Source organism: Bos indicus, chromosome 4 (genome assembly GCF_029378745.1).
Source record: "Bos indicus isolate NIAB-ARS_2022 breed Sahiwal x Tharparkar chromosome 4, NIAB-ARS_B.indTharparkar_mat_pri_1.0, whole genome shotgun sequence".
Taxonomy (NCBI): domain Eukaryota; kingdom Metazoa; phylum Chordata; class Mammalia; order Artiodactyla; family Bovidae; genus Bos; species Bos indicus.
Genome location: NC_091763.1, coordinates 15,752,386 through 15,775,996, shown reverse-complemented (window position 1 = coordinate 15,775,996; position 23,611 = coordinate 15,752,386). Strand labels below are relative to the sequence as shown.

The window sequence follows — 23,611 nt, the reverse complement described above, 5'->3', positions numbered from 1 at the left end:
CTATCACATGCATAGACATGGTCTGGCAAGCAAGTACACAGCAGTGTCCGTATTTTATAAGCTCAATGAACTCCCCCTGTGCTGTCCTTTTATGAAGTCTTCAAAGACATGGAAGATTTATTTTGAACCAGTGTAACAATGTTCAAGTATTAGGATTCCACTAACTGACTAGGAACTGAAGACTTGAGAAACCCCCAGACTAGTAGGTGAATGCAGGACCATTCAGGAGTCAGGCTGAGGATGCTATTCCTGTTGTTGTTGTTTAGTCATTAAGTTGTCTGACTCCTTGCCGCCCCACGGCCTGTAGCACAGTAGATTTCCCTGTCCTCCACTGTCTCCTGGAGTTTGCTCAGACTCAGGTCCATTGAGTCGGTGATGCCATCCAACCATCTCGTCCTCTGTTGTTCCCTTCTCCTCCTGCCCTCAATCTTTCCCAGAATCCGCCAACTTATTGAAAAAGACCCTGATGCCAGGAAAGACCCTGCTGCCATTCCTATGGGGACAAATTACAGGACTCACAAGATTTTTATATGATATCAAAAAAGGACAGAAAGGTCTGTAATCTATTTGATTAAATACTAACCAACTTCAATATGGATAATTCTGATTAGGGCAACAGACAACCCCTGGATTGTAGATTTAAATTAACACACACTTATACCACATGGTCTATATCAGGGGGTCAATAAACCCTTTTTGTGAAAGGCTATATGGACATGAGTTTGGGTAGACTCTGAGAGTTGGTGATGGACAGGGAGGCCTGGCATGCTGCAGTTCATGGGGCCGCAAAGAGTCAGACATGACTGAGCGACTGAACTGAACTGATATAGGAAAGATTTGGGATTTTGCAGGCCACTTCATCTCTGTTGCAGTGACTCAACTCTGCCTTAGAAATGCAAAAGGAGTCATAGCCAGTACTGCAATGAATGAGCATGGCTATGTTCAGATAAAACTTATTTCCCAAAACAGGTGAAGATTCACATTCAGCCCATAGGGGTTTGCCAACCCTGGTCTTTACTAAGCATTTGAAAGTAAATTATAGGCAATAATGTACACAGTCTATCTTCTCCTTCTCCTGTGATTTATCTCTTTGTCCTGGCCCTAATCAATCCATGTTTCTTTCTAAAAACTACCTATACAAGAACAAACTCAGGTTTCATCCAGCAAGCAGTGTCTAAACAGAGCTCTCCTCAAAATCAATGAGTTTCGGTGAGATGTACTGATCATTTACTGCGGTGCTCAAGGGTGGATCTTAAGGTACAGTTCCTACCCAGCAGAAGTCCATGGTCTCTCAGAGAATGGATGAGTACAGGGAGTATTAAGAACTTTAGCAGAGCTATGGAGGAAGCTCAAGAGATGCTGCAGATTAATATCAGGACAGAATAATGTAAGGCTTTACAGAGGAGCTGGTATTGAGCTAAGTTTTAAGATTACGTAAAAGGAGTCCATCAAAGCTGTATATTGTCACCCTGCTTATTTAACTTATATGCAGAGTACATCATGAGAAACACTGGACTGGAAGAAACACAAGCTGGAATCAAGATTGCTGGGAGAAATATCAATAACCTCAGATATGCAGATGACACCACCCTTATGGCAGAAAGTGAAGAGGAACTCAAAAGCCTCTTGATGAAAGTGAAAGTGGAGAGTGAAAAAGTTGGCTTAAAGCTCAACATTCAGAAAACGAAGATCATGGCATCCAGTCCCATCACTTCATGGGAAATAGATAGGGAAACAGTGGAAACAGTGTCAGACTTTATTTTTGGGGGCTCCAAAATCACTGCAGATGGTGACTGCAGCCATGAAATTAAAAGACGCTTACTCCTTGGAAGGAAAGTTATGACCAACCTAGATAGCATATTCAAAAGCAGAGACATTACTTTGCCAACAAAGGTCTGTCTAGTCAAGGCTATGGTTTTTCCTGTGGTCATGTATGGATGTGAGAGTTGGACTGTGAAGAAGGCTTAGCGCCGAAGAATTGATGCTTTTGAATTGTGGTGTTGGAGAAGACTCTTGAGAGTCCCTTGGACTGCAAGGAGATCCAACCAGTCCATTCTGAAGGAGATCAGCCCTGGGATTTCTTTGGAAGGAATGATGCTAAAGCTGAAACTCCAGTACTTTGGCCACCTCATGTGAAGAGTTGACTCATTGGAAAAGACTCTGATGCTGGGAGGGATTTGGGGCAGGGGGAGAAGGGGACGACAGAGGATGAGATGGCTGGATGGCATCACTGACTCGATGGATGTGAGTCTGAGTGAACTCCGGGAGTTGGTGATGTACAGGGAGGCCTGGCATGCTGCGATTCATGGGGTTGGAAAGAGTTGGCCACGACTGAGTGACTGAACTGAATTGAACTGAACTGAAGAGTTCTTCAAGGCAAGAGCAGGGGGAAGGGTATTTCCAAGAAGAAGGAACATGTAGGGGCAAAGGGGGAATCCATAGGGAATGGCATTTAAGAAATTAGGACAAGTTCAGTCTAACTGGAGCCAAAGGTGTACCTGCAAAAGGGTGAGAGTTAAAACTGGACAAATAATTTGAGGGCTAATTATAAATGTGTCAAACTAAGGAGCTTGAACTTCCTCCATAGGCCAGGCAACCAGAAGAAAGCAGAGGAGTTTTAAAAACAAGGATCGTACAGTCACATTTGGTTGCAGGGTGAAAGATAAATAGGAGGAGGAGGAGGAGAGGAGACTGGAGGTTGGGATGTGAGGAGTAACGGTCCAGGTGAGAGATAATAAAGCCTTAAACTAAGACAGGGGCCCCAGAATAAAAGGAAGCATGGATTGGAAAGCCATTTCTGGGTAGAAAGAACAGGAATTGGAGAGTCAGTGGAGGTTAGGAAGAGGGCTTGGGGATGATGATTGGATTCTAGCTTGGAGATGGGGTAGACTGAAACATCCACTGAGATGGAGAATGTAGCAGGCAGGGTAGGGGTAGGATTCTCTGAAGGAAAATAATGGGCTTAATCTGTGCCAAAGTGGAGGTGGCAGAGGGACATTCAAGGCAATGACACAGAATGAGGGGCAGCAAGAAGACCCTGTGACTCTGGTGTTGTGACCCAGGAAGTTAGACGCCCTGAGAGACAAGTGACGTTACTAGATTATGGCAGAGGAAGCATTCTAGTAGCTGGGGAGGGGAGAGCATGAGAAGAGTACATCCAAAATAGCTTAGATTTACAGCACCAAGAGTTACCTGGTGGGCATCAGTTGGATCTCCCTATGGGGCTTCTTACTGAGAGTGGGAGCTTGTAATGAACTCCTAATGGGAGTTTGTAATGACCTTGAACTTGGATAGTCTCTCTTGAATCTATGCCTTCTCACCCTGGCTCTCTTTGCAGAAGCACTAAAGTAAGGCTGAATTTTTAAAAATGAATGATCCTAATAGACATTTAATTTGAACAAACATATATGCATTTATATTCACACTTAGATCTGTCATGTGTATATATAATGTATGTTCTTAGTTGCTCAGTCATGTCTGACTCTTTGCAACCCCATGGATTGTAGCCTACCAGGCTCCTCTGTCCAAGGGGAGTCTCCAGGCAACAGTACTGGAGTGGGTTGCCATTCCCTTCTCCAGGGGATCTTCCCAACCCAGGGATCAAACCCAGCTCTCCCGCATTGCAGGCAGATTCTTTACTGTCTGAGCCACCAGGGAACACTCATAAATACAAAAACATATTTATATATCCGTGAATGCACATGCTTTATCTAAAAGTATAATTATAGTATTGAAACCTCCAAAGTAAAATGAATCTGTCAAAACCTTCCAATCCTCAGTTTGTTCCCAAGCCTACCCTAGACAATATTGCAAAATAAATGATGTCAGAAGTCCTTTTTGTGTTTCTAATTTCCTTCTCTGTTGTCTTCCTTTTATCACTCCTTAAGATACCAAGCTCAGTGTTTCTTCTTCCTCTCCTTTCTAGCAAAAATCCATTTTTTTAGAGGAAAATCTGTTATCAGTTATTTACTCCTTTGTGAGTGGTGTAAGCCAATGGATTGACTCAAGTCAAGAAAGACTTGCATTTGAACTATTTTATCTAATTGTGTAATGAACATGATGTATACTAAATACCTACAAACAGATGTGCTGTGAAATATAGAAAGCAGAAGGATTTCCAAGGTTCTGCTAAGTTCATAAAGCTTTGGCAGTTCCTGCTGTGTTGCCCTTTTGGGCAGTCTTAGGAAACGAGACATGTACATCATTCGTTCTATTCTGTCTCTCTCCTGAAATCTCAGGAAAGCTTATACTTTCTTCTGAACTCTATCACATTTTACATCGTTAATAATGAATTTTGCAGGTACCCTAACTTTCCTAATGGATTTGAATTCCTTGAGGACATTTGTATCTAATTAAACTTTGTGTCTCTTGGGACCTAGATTTGTGCTTCATCTTGTACACAGTAGATGCTCAATAAATACGTAAGGACCAAATGAAGGCTATACCAACTGTTAGGCTAAAAAAGAAATCTGAAGATTTTCTTTAGGGAAAGTCATCAATTATACTGCGATTCAAAAGACTGTATACATAAGAAATCCTTATCTTTTATGGGACTAACAATGTTGGCACTTCATGTTCTTTCCTTGTTTCAGGGTGTGGCCAGCTGGAGAAAGATTTCCTGGATATAAACTGGAGCAGGGCAATCAAATCAAGTAAACATCATTTAATCAGACCAAGTGGCCATAACCAGTAATGGACCACTAGGCAAACAAGTATATGAATTTCCTGCATGAAGTCACTGTTTGTCATTCTAAATGGATTAATAAATAATGTCAGTGCACAGGGCCCATTCGCTGGAGCCAGTTTCTTGTAACAAGATTTCAGATTTTTTTTCCCCTTGAAAGAGTAGAAAGGAAAGAAGCCCTGTCTACCTTTTCCACAAAACTCCTTTTTTGTAAGATGAAAAATTGTTCCCAGATTGCAAACCACTTAGGTAACTGGCAGCAAAGGTTTTTTTTTTTTTTTTCCCTCTCTGTAGAAAGGAGGCTGTGGGATTCCTATGAAGAATGACTGATTCCATAGCAACCTAGGGAAGTCAGTCAAGCTGGTGTGGGAAGAGGCCCTCTGAGTAGCTCCTGCATGGGGTGTTCAGAGGGTGGAGGCAGGGGGGAGCCCCAAGTCCTCTCCTTTTATATGATGTGGTCCTGATGCATAGTCCAGTGCCAGCCTTAAGCTGAGCATACAGCTTCCTCATTTCCGTGGAAGTAATGGATGCTCTGTACTGAAGTCAATTACAAAAAGCTAATACAGCAGGCTGACTCCACTAGCTGCCCGCCCTCTCTGTGTATCCTGTTAGAGAGACCCTATCCCTCGTCCCCATGCCACTGGCCTCAGTTCTCCCCTTCTGCCATGATCACGTAAGCTGCTCAAAGATCTTCATCTCTATTTTCAGTCTACCTCTTTGATCTCTTACTCTCCTTTCCCCACAACGCTTACTTGTTCTAACTCCATCTCAAGATCCATTCTAAAGAGGGCCACTTCTATAAAGGGGAACGAAATTGGGTCATCTGTGGAAACATGGATGGACCTGGAGACTGTCATTCAGAGCTAAGTTGGGAAGAGAAAAATAAATACCCTATATTAACGCATATATGTGGAATCTAAAAAAATGGTATAGATGACCCTACGTGCAAAGCTGAAATAGAAACCCGGACGTGGAGAACAAATATATGGACACCAACGGGGAAAGGGTGGACGTGAGGAATTGGGAGATTGGGATTGAAACATATATTCTATTGATACTATGTATAAAAATAGATAACTAATGATAAGATACTATATAGCACAGGGAACTCTACTCAATGCACTGTGGTGACCTGAATGGGAAGGAAATCCAAAGGGGAGTGGATATATGTCTTATGGATGATTCACTTTACTGTACAGTAGAAACTAACACTGTAAAGTGTTACGCCAGTAAAAATTAATTGAAAAATAAAGAGGGCCACTCTGAAACCAGGGTTCCACTGACAGTATTCTGAGAACCGCAGCCCTAGGCAGGTCCTGCCTTGATGCTGGAATTGGACGTGTCCTTTCTCTCAGACCTGACTGTGGACTCTCACCTCCACTCTGATGTGGCACCCACTTGTCCCCTACTGTGCTCTGGGGCCTATCTATTCCCTTCTGCCTCTTCTGAAACCAGGACCTTCCTTCCCTGTGGTGTCCTTCCCTGGCAACACTTCCAACTCCTTCCCCAGAGGCAGCAAACAGGCTTCAGACTCTCCCATCTAAAACCTTCCCTAATCCATAATTCTTATGTCAACTGTGATTCTATCCTATCTCTATCTTTATATAATAAAGTTATTCCACAGGCCAATCTCTGCTACTCACGTCCCCACCTGCACCCTCCCCATCTCCCCCTGGCTTTCGCTCTGTTTCCTCACTTCCATTCACTTCCATTCCTCTGGGAAGCCCTCCAAAGTAAGGTTGCTGCCTCGACTGTGTCACTGAAGCTCTGCTGCTGCAAAAGTCACCAACAACCCTCTCATTGCTAGATCCTTATCATCCTGTTCTTACCTGATTTCTCTTTTGCATATATCACCCTGTCACTGCTGATTTTTGATTTTGCAAGTCCTCTTTCTCCCGGTCCTCCTTCTGAGCATTCTTTCTCAATTGCTTTTGGGGTTTTTCTTTCTCTGTTTACCCCTTAGCATTAAACTCAATCTTTCTGAGATCTGTTCTTGGCCTACTTCTCTTATTCCATATTCTCTAAGTTTCAAAGCCATGTGTGCTAACAGTTCTCAAATCTGCAGCCCCACTCCAGGCCTTTCTCCTGGGTCCCAGATACACATTTTGATTGTCTGTGTACATCATCTTCTGGGTGTCCTGCAGGCACTCAATGTGAAATGTGTTCACCATGCTGAACACAGCAGTAGATTTCCTTCATATAGTATGGTCCCTCCAACCAGCTGGGTATCGAGCAAGAAACCTGAGCCACACCTGGAGCTCTGCTCTCACTGTTTCTTTCACACTCATTGGAACTGTCATCTCTGGTCTGTTATCACCCCTTGACCTATGTTCTCAACTCTTTTCTCCTCACTAATATCTCTACTGCCTTAGATCAGGGCCTCATCATTTCTGATCAGTATTTAATAATATGGTCTCAAAACTCTTATCACATCTCTCTTTTCTATATACTCTTCAGTTTATCCATTACTTGCTGATAGAGTCATTTTATTTTTTTTGCCCTTTTAAAAATAACATCATTGAATTGTTAATATTTCTCATACATATGATTCCATTTTGGCTGAATTTTCTTAAAAACCTGTCTGTGATGGCCTATATCTTAACTTGGTACTGAGCATCCATGGCAGATTAAGAAAAAGACAAATATTTGGGTGCATCTATATTTTCTCCATATGTCTTATTCAAGTAAAATTTTATAGGTTGCTCAATCATCCTATACTCATTATTGAATGAAGTAACCTATTCAGGCATACTCAAAGGCCATAATCAATACTTTCAAAACACAAAGACTTTTTAAACTTTCAAAACACTTGAGACTAAGCCTAATATTAGTTTAGTTTCTCCACTGACATGAAAATTAAGTTGATTTCCTGAAATCAGACCTAGTTTTTGTAAGTGGCCTTGATTAAGCCACATATACGGATATGGCTATATTGGTCAATACTATAATTTATTTGTTTATAAAGTACAATTAATACTCCCTCATTGTGGTAGTCAAAAAAACTCAAATTAAACTGAACAATACCTAATTATTAGAATTTCCAGGTGATGTGCCTGTGGAAACCTCATATATTGCTTATCATAGACTTAGAAGCCTCAGTATGTAAGATGTTTCTCTCCTATGGAGAAGAAAAAAGTAGCATATTGCAAACTGATCTAGAAAATAATACCCCAGATCTGGAAGTCAGCAAACTTGACTGACTCAAGTTTCAATTCTGAAGTTAAATCCTTGTCTCCAAAGTTTGTACTTCTCCTACTTTGTTATTTCAGAGATTAATATGCATCTACTTAGTTGTGGTCTTTTTCTAGGCTTAATTTTATAGTGTATTTCACAATGAATGATATCTTAGAAATGAGATCTGACAGCAGCCGAACATTGCATGAATCACCTGTTTCTTAAAGCTTCCTCACTTGTACAATAAGGCATTATTCCCAGAATATTCTTTTGTAAAATATGTCATTAGAAACAGTCAACAACCTTTCCTGGGCAATGCCAGAATGAAGGACATTATACTAATGTATGAGAAGCCTTAAACAGAATAAAATCCTGCAGTTTACCTCTAGGAAAACTGCAGGCGATCCAGGGAGGCACAGCCCAAACTCAAGGTGCTCCCCACAGTCCTCAGCAACCTTAAATGCAGACAGAGTATTCAGTGCTGGAGTGTCGAGAGACCTGGCTAAGAAGCACTATTTTCTAGGAAGGGCCAGTCAAGGTCAGAACCTAGAAGCCAGATACCTTGAAGGCATGGGCAGTGGAGCCAGCTGGCAGGTGTAGGAGCCCCACAGCTCCCTGGGAGCAACGTGGCTCTGCGCTTCTGGGAAAAGCTAAGTCTGAGCACATGAGCCAATGTACTTGATCATTGGCATCTGTCCAGGGGAGACAGGAGCTCAAGTTCAAAGAGCTTGTCTATAATATAAGCAAGGTTCAGGGTAATGAATTATGAGGAAAGTGTCTGGAAGTCAGAAACCAAAGGATGCTCTGGAATTGTGGGTGTCTGGTTAGTAATCCTCCTTTAGGTCACCCGTTCACGTTCTTGGATGCAGCTCGAAATCTGTTTTCTCCCCTTAAAGATCTGCACTGAGGCTGGAAGGGACCGATCTTACACATCTGCCTGTCCAGCTGCACGGAGCAGGCCCAGCGTCCAGGTGTCAGCCCTCACAGGCCCCAGATCCTCTGCCGTGTTTTACTGTGTGTGCCCAGCTTGGTGCTGGGAACATTCGTCTCCTCCAAGGCAGGTCGGTGTATGGCAGGAGCAGAAATGTGCAGAGCTGAGAGGCAGCTTGTTGTGTTTAGGGTTAAGATTTATAAAAAAATAATAACAACAGAGAAGGCATATAGCAAACATTGGCAAGCCCACCACCCAGATATAACCGGTGTTTCCCTTTGTTCATCACTCTTGCTTCAGAGAAAGTCCTTGTTATTTTCCTTTAGAGTCTCTTTCTCCTCCTCTTCTCTCCAGAAGCAGCCATTATCATGAGTTTGGTGTGTATTCTACCAGTAAAATCTGGGGCTGCTCACATCTCACTTTCAGAGTTGGAAGGTATTGTTGTTCAGTTGCTCACTTGTATCTGACTCTTTGCGACCCCATGGACTGCAGCATGCCAGGCTTCCCTGTCCTTCACTATCTCCCGGAGTTTGCTCAAACTCATGTCCACTGAGTGGATGATACCAGCTAACCATCTCATCCTCTGTTGCCCCTTTCTCCTCCTGCCCTGAATCTTTCCCAGCATCAGGGTCTTTTTCAATGAGTCGGCTCTTCACACCAGGTTGCCAAAATAGTGGAGCTTTATGTTAGGGTCTAATCTTTCCCTATTTTAAAATGATGACATTAAAGCCTAGAGGAGGGAATTCCCGGATGGTCCAGTGGTTAGGACTCTGCTCTGCTTCCAGTACAGGGGCCACAGGTTCAATCCCTAGTCTGGGAACTAAGATTTCACATACCACGCAGTGCACAGCCAAAAATAAAATAAACAGTAAAGCCTAGAGGAATTGAATAATGAATCTAAAGTGTCCCCCAATCCCATCTCTCTCCCTTTTTGTCTCTCTCTCTTACTCATTCTGAACTTACCCAGTGGCAAATATTTACTCTTCCATGCTATAAAGATTTTAAATAAAGAAGCAAAGGCAGGAAGGAAGGGAAAAAAGAGAAAGAGAGAGAAATGTGGTTTGGCTTATCAGGGAAGTGATATTTACACATGTGAAATAAGAAATGATCGAGAGGATAGGATTAAAGGTTAACTTCTGCATGATCAGGGCCAAGCGTGGAGCCCTGGAAGGTACCATGCACCTTCTGGACGGGGCAACTTCGTGCTGGCTGGCTTTTGCTGCTGGGGACAAACACTTCCTGCTGGGGCAAGCAGGCTGACTTTGAGAGCTTGAGGCAGAATGAGGAGGAGGAGGGAGTGGAAGGTCAGAGCCAGATGTACTGGGGGTAGTAGGAGTACAGGCTGGCAGGGCTATGTAGATCAGTTGAAGGACCTATCAAGCTTTATCTCCTTTTCCAATCAGAATGTCTCATAAATGGTAATAATTTAAGGAAAGACACTTACTAGTGAGAATACAAATTGGTAAAACATTTTTGGAGGGAACTTTGTCTCAGAAGGTTCAAATATGTGTGTTGTTTGATCTGAATGAGCCATGTAGCTTCTCACAGAAAAACAAAAAAAAAGCAAATTAAATGCTAAAAATTACCACTGTAGTTATGTATATTCTGTATTCAAAATGGTGTTATGGAGCCACAGTAAAATATATGGAAGCATAATACATATTTAAAAAAAAAACAGAAAACCAACATACAGTATATATTTTCTTAAAAAATACACATGCATATCAAAAAAAAAAAAAAAAAGATGGGGTGGGGGATAAACCATCTGAGTGTCAACAACAATTATTTCTGGGAGGTGGAATCACTTGTGATTTCTAGTTTCTTCCTGTTGCTTGTCCAGGGAATTTTGTAAATTCCCTTCAATGAACACATTTGCTTTTGCAATAAGAAAGTCATAAAAGTGGCAAACAATTATGTATTTATTTAAATAAACTGAAGTCCCCTGGAGCCAAAAGATAAAATTATTCTCATTTATGGAAAAAAAATTCACTTGTTCTAGAACTTGAGGTATAATGCTCTAGTAGTCAAAATTCCCACATGATGATGTAACTGAGAAAGAAGCATACACTCCTAGACTTCCAAGAAGCAGAGAATAACTTATGAGGCCATGAGGCTTGAACGAGATGGCTACTGGGGCTGAGTTATTCCTTTAAGAGAACTGCGCTGTCTAGGGAACTTCTTCAAAGGGACATTCTCTCTCGACAGTATATCTCAAGTGTAGCCCTAAAGTCTGTTGTCTTCGTGATGTTTGATAAACTACTTCTCAGTCAAAGCTTTTAACTTAGTTTGGCTTAATATGAAATATATACAAGTTAAAAAAAAAAAAAACAAACCTAAAAGCCTCAGTATTTCTTTCCTGAAAAAGGCATTTCTAGTTTTGCCACTAGCTTTCCAATAATTTGGGGGAAGTTTTAGATCATTAATTATTAATTGGTGCTTTAGACTCCCCTGTAGAAAATGAAGTACTGATAAAGGCTTCCCCTAATCTTACAATTCTCTAGTTCTACGAATATAACAAAGTTCATATTCAAATTGTCACTGGTATATACAAGATCATTCTGAAAGAAAGAGGAACGCCAAGTGACCCACAGTTTTACCTCCATCTGTACCAAAAAATGTGTCTGTGGTTAGTGAAATGCCACTATGGCATTTGAATTGAGTGCCCTTTACATATGCTGATGACCAGATCAGTCCTAATGGAAACATTTGCTCTGATAATCACTTAATTGCCATAAAAATATACATACATGAGTAATAAAGTTAACTAGCCCTTCCCCACTGTGTGCGTGTGTGTGTATGTGTGTGTATGTTGTTGTTGTTCAGCAGCCAAGTCATGTCAACTCTTTGTGACCCCCATGGACTGCAGTACGCCAAGCTTCCCTCTGTCACCATCTCCCAGAATTTGCCCAAGTTCATGTCCATTGAATTGGTGGTACTCTCCAAACAATTTCAACTTCTGTTGCCCTCTACTCCTTCTGCCTTCAATCTTTCTCAGCATCAGGGTCCTTGCCAATGAGCTGGCTGTTCACATCGGGTGGCCAAAGTATTGTATTTGTACACAGAATCAAAAGCGGTGGAACATCTTAGATGGCAGAGAGCAGCTAATGATGACAGCTGGCTCTGGTCACAAGATGACACGAACCACAGGTGAGAAAGCAGCAAAAACAACTTTACCTAGTTCACAGGTTTGCTTATTTAAATAAACAAATAAACACAAACAAACAAGAGAGGGCCTTGCAAGGATAAATGGCCACACTGTGCTAGGACTGAAATAAATGATCCATTCAATTCCGTGTAGCTGGGATCCAAGAGGAAAAGAAAAAGAACTTAATTGGACCCATGAGAGATTGTTCTAGCTCCGGGCAACTGTAGGCAAGAATAACTGGTGTGACTTTTTTTTTTTTTTAAACTAAAACATATTTTCTTTCTTGTTTCATTACATATCATAAATTTAGATGAAACTTAGAATTCTTAGTTCAGAAAACTTGCTTTTGAAATTATAATCCTTCATTCCTTGGCTAGCATACATTTCCCAGAACTTCTTAGAAGCTACACATCCTGCAGCATTTGGCATTTGCTGGGTCCAGATAATAGGATGAGATGAGAAGTGATGCTCTTGTTTTTATTTTAGCTGCATTATTGGCCTCTGTCACTCCAGTTCCCAATCTCAACATTGGTTGAGTTTGTGGTAGAGATTTTGGAATATATTGTTAAGCTCTCTAGTGTTAGAAAACAGAGAGGAAAAGGCCATGAAAAAAAACGTTAAAGAAATAGTGATTATTTTCCCTCTTCATACAACTGACTAAGAAAAGGATGAAGATGAAACTCCTCTCAAACTCACTCGCTTTGTGCCCTGCAGGTAGATCTCTCTGAAAGGCCCAGAAGAAAAGCATTTGTGCCTAGCAGCGGGATGTGTGTGTGTGTGTGTGCGCGCGCGCGCGCGCGTACACACACTTACACCTGCATGAGGTGGTCAGAAAATGCATAACTCAGGTATTCGGGGATGCCTGACATAGAGGCGAGGCATCACTTCCTGAGCTTTTACTGAAATAACTAACATTGAAAAACTGGGGAGAAGCCGGAGTGCTGGACTTTAAATCTTCCCCAAAGCAAACTCGCCTTCTTGACTTGATATCACCAGCTTCAAAGCTCTGGATTCTTTGTGCAGGTGCATGTCTCCGGGGCCCAGGACAGAGAGAATGAGCCTTCAGAGAGGACCTGGGCTGCCAGCCCGGCCACCACTCCTTCACCTGAGGCTGCCACCATCCCGGGGCCACTGCCCAGGCCTCCTGAGGATCAGGCAAAGGGCCTGGAAACCGGAGCTCCGAGTTCCACTTCGAACTTAGAGCCAGAAAATTTTGTGCACAAAGGTAAGAGATTTCTGTCCATCAGCTGCTGTATCCGTAATAATAAGGCACCAAAAGGATGGTCCTTAAAATCTCATCCAGAGGCAGAGGGAGCATGCTCTGATTCTAAACAGGCAGGACAGAAGAAGCTTTTCATTGTATTATATATAGAATTGGAGAATAGGCTGGTTGTGAAACAAATTTGATCAAAACTTGTAAAGGTCTTAGAGTGTTTATTGTTATTGTTAAAATGTGAATGCCTTTAGAGAGGATGCTGGTCTCATGTTCACCATAGCTCCTACCATCCCCTATTGTCTTACGTGGAACCTTCACGACTGTAGACATTTGAAGCTTTGACCCCCGGGTGGAAGAAAGAGAAAGAAGCTAGAATCTACGTTCCGATTCCCCAACATATTGTCTATGGTGTCAATATCCATAAAAATTAATCACTACATACGTAGTTTCTAAAGAACATGCAAGAGAGACAATTTTATTGTCCCCAAGCAGCTTAGGTTGGCTTGAAACAGACATCACTTAGTTATTGTTTTTTAAGACTGGAGGGAGATAGAATCCACTGCTCATTTCCATTTGGCCAAAGAGGCAAAGTTAGCGGTCAGTTTTAGAAAATAAATTAGTTGAGATACACTTCAAATCTGGGGAAATGATTATGGCAGATGGAGAAAGGGCTTGTTCTGCTATTGAGAAATGAGGCTTACAGCATGTAAACTATTGCGCAAAACACAAGTATCAGGCAGCAAGCATCTATTTGGCCTTTTTGGGGAATTTTCCCACCTTGGCATTACTTTCTCCGTAAGAAATACTAACCAAGGGACTAAGGACAACCATGAAATAGAAAAAGGAATTTAACACATGGCTTTATTATTGTAGCTCTACTTAGCTTAATTTTTTATATTTTTTGGAGAAGTGGAAGTGTTTCCAAAACTTGTCAACTGACATTAGAAGGTCATGTTTTTATTGTTCTGTAAAAGATGATCTTTTTAAAAGAAAATTGTGATATAAAGAGAGCAGCCACTGTCGGCCTGTATTCAAGCAGCCCCCCAGAAGCAGCCCAGATTCTGCCTGCAGCACAGCTGCTTGAATCCCCAGGACTACCTTGCTGCATGCCCCAGCCCAAGAGGAGGGAGCATTCCAGCCCCACCCACTCCATGCTACAGCCGAGCACTAGATCTCGGGTGGCCACAACAGCAGGAAAGACGAGACTGTGGCGTGCCTTTGAGCCAAACTACAGATGTGTGAATGGTCAGACCACACGAGCCCCACTTGCTTCAGAACTCTCTTCCTTTGGAGCAAAAATCCCAGAGTAGGGAGAAGGAAAAACACACACTTTAAAGGGCGAAGAGTCAGCTCAAGCCTGACCCTCAGGGCTTCTACTCCAGCAACTTGGGAGCAGGTCCTGCCCCTGCGAGGGTGGTGATAGCCACTGAGCAGAGAAGACGCTGTGCCTCACAGCCGGCTCCAGTTCCAGCTTCTCCATCGCCAGCCCCGCTCCCTTACCCAAATGGCAGCTGTCAGGACACCCTGAGGAAAGACGGGGCTGGCATCCACATCAAATCCAGCTCTCCCACAAACGGCCCTGGGCACATGGAGGTCGCACAGGGACACTCCCACATAGGAAAACCTCTTCAGAGCCAAAACAGGTAACAGCCTCATCTAGATTCACAGACAGGGACAGTTAGGGAAGGTGAAAAGGCAGAGGAACTACTCTCCATTGAAAGAACAAAAGAGCAACCCCCCCCCCCCAAAAAAAAAAACAATGAAACATAAATAAGCAACTTATGACATAAAGAATTCAAATCATTGGTAATAAAAATGCTAATTAGGGAAGAGAAATGATCTGAATACAAGTCATTTTAATAACTAGAAACCATAAAGAAGACAAGTGAAACAGATAATTCAATAACTGAGATAAATAATACTCTAGACGGAATGAAGAACAGAATAAATGACACAGAAGAACACGTAAGTGATTTGGAAGATAGAATAATGGAAATTGCCCAATCATAACAATAGATAGAAAGACAAAAACAAAAACAAATGCAACATATGAGACCTCTGGGGGTAACATCAAACATACCTACATTTGCATCAAAAGGGACTCCAGAAGGAAAGGAGGGACAGAAGAGGATCAAAAATGCATTTGCTGAGATTACTGCTGAAAACTTCACAAATCTGAAGAAAGACACAGATCCAGGTACAGGAAGCACAGGGGGTCCCAAACAAGGTGAACCCAACAGACCCACACCAAGACATACTATAATTAAAATAGCAAAAGTTAAAGAGAGAAATCTAAAGGTAGCAAGAGGAAAAAAAAAAACAGAGTCATATACAAGGGAATCCCCATAAGGCTATCAGCTGATTTCTCTGCAGAAAGTTTGCAGGCCAGAGGGAGTGACATGATGTAGAGGGCTGAAAGGGAAAACCCACAACCTAGGATACTCTACGCAGCAATATTACCACTTAGAACAGAAGGAGAGATACAGAATTTCTCAGACAAGCAAAAACTAAAAGAATTAAGCAATACTGAAAGTGAAAGAGGAGAGTGAAAAAGTTGGCTTAAAGCTCAACATTCAGAAAACGAAGATCATGGCATCTGGTCCCATTACTTCATGGGAAATAGATGGGGAAACAGTGGAAACAGTGTCAGACTTTATTTTTTTGGGCTCCAAAATCACTGCAGATGGTGACTGCAGCCATGAAATTAAAAGATGCTTACTCCTTGGAAGGAAAGTTATGACCAACCTAGACAGCATATTGTAAAGCAGAGACATTACTTTGCCAACAAAGGTCCATCTAGTCAAGGCTATGGTTTTTCTAGTGGTCATGTATGGATGTGAGAATTGGACTGTGAAGAAAGCTGAGCGCTAAAGAATTGATGCATTTGAACTGTGGTGCTGGAGAAGACTCTTGCAAGTCCCTTGGACTGCAAGGAGATCCAACCAGTCCATCCTAAAGGAGACCAGTCCTGGGTGTTCATTGGAAGGACTGATGCTGAGACTGAAAGTCCAATACTTTGGCCACCTGATGCGAAGAACTGACTCATTGGAAAAGTCCCTGATGCGGAGAGGGATTGGGGGCAGAAGGAGAAGGGGACAACAGAGGATGAGATGGCTGGATGGCGTCACCAGCCTGATGCACATGAGTTTGGGTGAACTCTGGGAGTTGGTGATGGACAGGGAGGCCTGGCATGCTGCGATTCATGAGGTCGCAAAGAGTCGGACACGACTGAGCAACTGAACTGAACTGAAATCTACCCTAAAAGAAATGTTGAGATAAAGGAATCCAGGCATACTACAAAAGAAAGTCATCAAACCACAATGAGAGAAGCAAAAATAAGATGAAATGATCAGAGAAGAACTACAAACACAACTGGGAAAAAAAAAACAAGGAGAAAATGGCCATTTCTGCAAACTCACATACTCAGTGGTGAAAATATGAGAGCCTTTCCACTAAATTCAGGAACAAACTAGGATGCCTACTCTCACAGCTTCTATTAACGATACTACCGGAAGTCCCAGTCTCAGCAGTCAGGCAAGAAAAAGAAATAAAGCATATCCAATTGGAAGGGAAGAAATAAAACTGTCACTCAGATGACAGTGGCAGATGACACAATACTGGCACAGAGAACCCTAAAATCTCCACACAAAAACTATCAAAACTAATAAATAATTTCAAGGTGACTCACAAGAGTATAAGCTAAAGAAGGCTCACAGTATTATGCTTTCAGGGAAATAAGCATTTAATGGGATTTCATGAAGACCAAAAACTTCAACGTTTTCAGGGGAATGTATATTTAAGTGAAGTTTCAGGTGGTAGAGGAAATATTTTGGGTATTTGGGAATGTTTTCTTAACTTAGAATCACACTTTCTTAGTATGTTAGTGTGCATAGAGAAAAAGCTTCATAAAGCTTTTACTGTTCAGTGAAAGAAAAACCTGTAATAACCGGCTATTTTTTTCTCACTCTAGATCCTAGATGTCTGGAACCCCTACAACCAGGGAACTGTAGTGAATATGTGGTTCGATGGTATTATGACAAACAGGTCAATTCCTGCGCTCGCTTTTGGTTCAGTGGCTGTAAAGGCTCGGGAAATAGATTCAACAGCGAAAAGGAGTGTGAAGAAATCTGCATTCAAGGATGAGCAAGTAAATTACCCCATACTGAGTCAAATCTACGTCTCTATCAACAAGCCTAGAAAGAATCTCTGTAATTTCAATATTCATCCAATGCAAATAAACACCGCATTTGAGTGTATACTGAGCACTGACAGTTTGTAAACACAGTCAAATCCTACAACCACACTGCGATGTAGGTATTAGTAACTATTTTTACAGATGAAGATGCTGAGACTCTCAGAAGTTTAGGAACTCTACTGTCACCCAAATAAAAAGTGGCAGAGCTGGGGGGCCTGACCCCGGGCTATGTAACCTCAGTACACATGTTCTATCTACTTCAACACCTGCAATGTGGTTCTGATTGCCATTAATTCCTTTGCCCGTCTTATGTCACATGCAACTCCCACCCAGACCACCCTACGCCCACTGGCTCCCCCAGTCCCTTAGCACCTGCCTTAGTGCCCTGAACCCATAAAACCCCTGCCTGCTGCAAAATGTAGCTGGTGGGGAAGAACTTGGTTTTGAGCAGTAGAAGGGATGAGAGTATGTTTGTGCAGAGACGGTGGTAAGGTAAGAAAGATACCCTGTTTGGGGGAAACCCAGCAAGATGGAGTGGTTCTGGAAGATGAGTGACCCCAGGGGTGGAGTAGGTAGTTAGATTTTTGCTTTATTTGCCCTGAAAATGATTAAGAAATCAATCTGAATTAAAATGACTTAAATTTATTAACTCTTGTTTCCCACTCCAACATATTTGGAAGAAAAGCCTTTGTTGTATGCTTAAGCTATATATTTAACAATTGTAATTAAGATAAAGGAACTTTTTCTACTTTTCCTTTAAAATGTGTAAAAGCACACAATGGAGTATTACTCAGCCATTAAAAAGAATACATTTGAATCAGTTCTAATGAGGTGGATGAAACTGGAGCCTATTATACAGAGTGAAGTAAGCCAGAAAGAAAAACACCAATACAGTATACTAATGCATATATATGGAATTTAGAAAGATGGTAACAATAACCCTGTATATGCGACAGCAAAAGAGACACTGATGTATAGAACAGTCTTTTGGACTCTGTGGGAGAGGGAGAGGGTGAGATTATTTGGGAGAATGGCATTGAAATACATATAATATCATATATGAAATGAGTCACCAGTCCAGGTTTGATACACGATACTGGATACTTGGGGCTGGTGCACTGGGACGACCCAGAGGGAGGGTATGGGGAGGGAGGAGGGAGGAGGGTTCAGGATGAGGAACACGTGTATGCCTGTGGCGGATTCATTTCGATATATGGCAGAACCAATACAATATTATAAAGTTTAAAAATAAAATAAAATGTGTAAAAGCAACTTTCAATTTTTGCAGGGTGGAATGGGAAGGCACTTGGCAACCAAGGACTGCTTGAAGCCCACATGAACTTGAGCAGGGCATTTTAAAGACAGAGCAGATGATGAAAAATGAGCTTGCAAACTGAAACATGACCCTTCAGAGGAGTGGAGGATCTGCTCCCTTATTTTACAACATCTGATCTGGGAAGATCCCTAGTTCTGAGCTGAAATCAAACAGCATTTGCATGTCTTATCTCACAACACCCTTTGCTCTTCTTTCAGGCCTGTGGCCCTGATTTGGGTTTAAGGGTACACAGCAGAGCACCTAAGGGAGAAGAGCCGGGAGCACAGCCACTTTAGCAAAACCGGTGCTGTGTAGCTTCAGTTTTCAATATGCAGCATGTGATGCTATGAAATAATATATGCGATACACTTGTAAATTAAAAAACATGACACCAAGATAGACACCAGTGAGCACATCAAAGAAGAAGCCAAACGTAAGCAATTCTGTCCAGACTTCCTGTGTGCCCCCTCATCAACCCGACCACCTGCTTTCTGCAGGAATATCGCATCCTGAATTTTGTGCTTACCATTTCAGTTGATCATTTGCTTTTTATGTAATTTTACATGTAAAACCACATAAATCTATGTATCTCTAAATAATACAGAGTCTCGCTTATTTTAGAACTTTATAAAAATGCTGTCATACTCTGATCTTCTGCAACTCACTGCTTTCATTCAATACTGTAATTAACCCCTGTATTACCATATCTAAGTATATTCTTAAATAATTTTTTAGGTTTTTTGAGCTAGAAAAAAATGGTTTCATAAAACGTAATTCTTTGTCATTTAGTATGTTATTACATTATAATTCATACATGTTCCCTATCACAGTTTTATAATATTGGTATGACTACATCACAACATATTCAACCACTGCCTTGTCTGTGTTAAATTGTTTCTAGCTAATATTTTCCACTATCCCGACAGTACTGCAATGAATGCTCTTACACATGGCTTTGGGTTCATGTGTACCAGTGCTCCTTCAGGCTATATACCCAAAAGGGGAATTGGCTTCCCTGGTGGCTCAGATGATAAAGAATCTGCCTGCAATGCAGGAGACCCAGGTTCGATCCCTAGGCTGGGAAGATCCTCCGGAGAAGGGAATGGCTACTCACTTCAATATTCTTGCCTGGAGAATCCTATGGACAGAGGAGTCTGGTGGGCTACAGTCCCTGGGGTCACAAAAAGTCAGACATGACTGAGAAACTAACGCTTTCAAGATATATAAATATTCAAATATAGTGTGCCATACCAAATTCTCTCCCAAAGTGTTTAAACCAGTTCATTATAAATTTCCGCCAGTTGTGTATAAGTGTTCCCATTGCTTTATATTCTTTTAAACACAATATTGCCAGACTTATTCATTTTGCTAATACTGGGTGTAAAACAGTACCTTGTTTTAAATTGCCTGTCTCTGGTAACAGCTTACCATATTTATTTACCATCTGTGCTCTTGCTTCTGTGAAATGTCTTTATAACTGGGGGAAATTTTTCCATTGGATTGTCTGTCTTTGCTTATTGAATTTCTGGAACCCCTGATATATCCTGAAATTGAATTCTTTGCTCATTATTTGTGTTGCTAATATCTTTGTGACTTGCCTTTATTATACTTTACTCTTTTTTTTTTTTGGATGAACAGAAGTTCTCAATTTTAATGCCGACTGGCCCATCTTTTCTTTCCTGACTGGCACTCTTCCCTTGTTTATGCTGTTTGGCCTCCCGGCCACCTATCTCGGGCAGGAAACTCACCGGGACAAAACCTGCTCTGGGTTCTGGGTACACCTCTCTGGATTCCCACTTTCACACCTAGCAGCTCCTTACGAGTCTATTAGCACGTTGGTCACTTCCAGGCGACTGTTTTTAATTCGTCTTTTGTTTAGTTGTCTCCGTGTGAGACAGGGTCTGAGCTACAGGAGGCCACTAGTGCATTTTTGGTACTGTTGCGAGATGGAAGACTTGGGTATTTTCTTACTTCCTGGAGGCCCAGCAATGCACTGAAAAGCTCATATTAGTCACCATATGGTGGTTGGAAAGTAGAAAGACCCTTCAGAGTATCTAGCCTGCCATTTTCCCAAGAGCAGAAGTTACTTATGTTTATTTTTCTAGCTCCTCCAACTTTTCCTATACAGGAAATTGATACGCAAACATGCTGGAGCATTAACTTGGGTGTTCATCTCCTTGTCTGAAATGTCTTCCTCTTCCTTCGTGTGACTGGCCACATCCTAATACTCTGAGGACAACTTGCAGGCATCCTCCTGGGTGGTACTTCCTCAACGCTCTCACTCGGGCCACGCTCAGCTCTGAAGACCTGAAGCACCTGCCTATGCTTCCAGTCTACCCTGAGCACCGTCTGAGCTGCCTTACACCCAGTGGAAGGCACCTGTATTATTTCTGTTTCGCTGCTTTAACGGAGAAGGCGATGGCACCCCACTCCAGTACTCTTGCCTGGAAAATCCCATGGGTGGAGGAGCCTGGTAGGCTGCAGTCCATGGGGTCGCACAGAGTCGGACGCGACTGAAGCAACTTAGCAGCAGCAGCTGCTTTAACGAATTTACCACAAGTTTGGCAGCTTAAGCAACACAAATGTAGTTTCAGTTCTGGAGGTCAGAAGTCTGATGCAGGTCCCACTGGGCTAAAATCAAGATGTCAGTGGGGCAGCGTTTCTTCTGGAGCATCAGGGGAAGAATCTGTTTCCTTGTGAAAGTGAAAGTATTAGTCGCTCAGTCACGTCTGACTCTTTGTGACCCCATGGATTGTACCTTTCCCAGTTTCTAGAGAGTCCTACATTCATCCTTCAGTGCATGGTCCCTTTCTCTGTCTTCAAAGCCAGCAACAGTTGACTTCTTCTCATACTACCATCTCTCTGGTGCTCTGAATACAGCTGGGAAAGGCTCTCTACTTTCAAGGACTAATGTAATCTGATAAGCACCCCCTCCCTGGATAATCCAGACTAATCTCCCCACCTCAAGGTCCTTAACCTTAATCACATCTACAAAGTCCTTTTGCATGGAAGGTTCTGGGGATCAGAGAATAGATATGGCCACGCCCATTATTCTGTTGATCACAGCATCTGTGCCATCTCCTTGTTTTCTGAGCTTAGGAGCAAAGATGTGCCTCGTTTATCTCTGTGTCCCCAGTTCCTGGCACATATGAAGAACTCAATACATTAAGAAATACTATAACTCACTTTATAAAAGTCATACAGAAATAATTAACTCCTTGAAAGAGAGGAATAGAAAAAGTTGGGGAAAATCACACCAGTTTAAAAGAATAAGAGAGAAGTCATATGTCAACAAGTAAAAACTACTACTCTCTCATGCCCTTTGAGATTCAGAATATTCCTCCCCTCTCCCCCAACCATGATTAGCAAAATGAAGGAAGAAGTCAGAGGGAATGTTGTCTGGCTAAAGAATCAAAGAGGCTGAACGGAACAACCTGAGAATTAACCGTGGAAAAGAGATGATGATTCATGTTTTCATTTTAATCTCGTTACAGTGCTAATATGGAAATAACCCAAGTGCCCATGAACAGATGAATGGATAAAGATGTGATACACACACACACACACACACACACACAGAGGAATATTATTAATTAGCCACGAAAAAGTATAAAATATTGCCATTTGCAGCAACATGGATAGACCTGGAGAATATTATGCTTAGTGAAATAAGTCAGACAGAGAAAGACAAATACTGTATGAAGCCACTTATATGTAGACTATAAAAAATAATACAAGTGAATCTATATATAGACTCACCAACATAGAAAACAAACTTATGGTTACCAAAGGGGAGAGGGAGGAGGGACAGACAAATTAGGAGTCTGGGATTAACGGATACAAATTGCAATACATCAAATAGATAAACAATAAGGATTTAATGTTTAGCACAGGGAATTATACCCGAATATCTTGTAAAAAACTATAATAGAATATAATCTGAAAAAAAAAAACAACCTAAAACTGAATCACTGCTATACACCTGAAACTAACACGATATTGTAAATCAATTTTACTTCTATTTTTAAAAAGACAATAGAGATGGGGGAGCTATATGACATTTTGTTTCTCCATTTTCAAGTAAAAAAAGAACCTACTATGTACACAATGTGCTGAAACCAAAATGTGTATCAAAAGAAGTCTCCATTCTAAACTAAGATATTGAGACATTTTTAGTACTTTATCAAGTAGCAATGACATTCAAGAACTATAACAATGACAAACCTCCACTGAAATGTTAAAATATCTTAGACCATCATTTCTATCACTTTCATGTAGTTGAAATCTCAGTTTCACCGACTGTAAGAATTGACTTCATCAGGTATCTAAAGAGCATGCTAAATTTATAAAACGACAAGTCGAAGTTTGGTGATTTTGGTCTTAATGTTCATTCTAAACACATGAAAGAATGAGAGAACGTGTACTTGCATGTTTCACGTCGCTTAGAAACCAAGAGATCCTATAAATAAAGAAACATAAAAAGTAAAAAGTAGGAAAATGATAGGGGCTGGCAAATCAAACAAGATGGCCAATACACCTCTGAAGCGATGCCTAGCTTCCTTAACTGTCAGAGAAATGCATGCTAAGCGGGTCTGGGATGAGGCTGGGCACCCAGGGGTGATTCTGAGGAGCTACCCTGGCTGAGAACCAGCAAGTAGACATCTGAATTATGCCAGTCTCAGGAAAGAGTCTGGGCTTCCCTGGTGGCTCAGAGGCTAAAGCATCTGCCTGGAATACGGGAGACCCGAGCTCGATCCCTAGGTCAGGAAGATCCCCTGGAGAAGGAAATGGCAACCCACTCCAGTACTTGCCTGGAGAATCCCATGGAGGGAGGAGCCTGGTGGGCTACAGTCCATGGGGTCGCAAAGAGTCAGAGTCGGACATAGTTGACTGAGCGACTTCACTCACTCACTCAGGAAAGAGTCTACTATTTGATTGAAATTTTAGAGGT

At 41.8% G+C, this 23,611-nt stretch overlaps 1 protein-coding gene across 3 annotated transcripts in view; it reads left to right on the top strand.

Annotated features, from left to right (window-relative positions):
• COL28A1 (collagen type XXVIII alpha 1 chain) overlaps positions 1 to 19,456 on the top strand; it is a 182,566-nt gene extending 163,110 nt beyond the window's left edge. For 2 of the 3 annotated variants that reach the window (XM_070787527.1, XM_019959733.2), the window contains 2 exons: positions 12,958 to 13,159; positions 17,121 to 17,406. In XM_070787527.1, the coding sequence (XP_070643628.1) occupies positions 12,958 to 13,159; positions 17,121 to 17,293 (375 nt within the window). In that variant the 3' untranslated portion in view covers positions 17,294 to 17,406. Of the gene's footprint in view, positions 1 to 12,957; positions 13,160 to 17,120; positions 17,407 to 18,633 lie in introns of those variants that run through there. The other variant, XM_070787525.1, reaches the window with a different exon arrangement.
• The last annotated feature ends 4,155 nt before the right edge of the window (positions 19,457 to 23,611 follow it).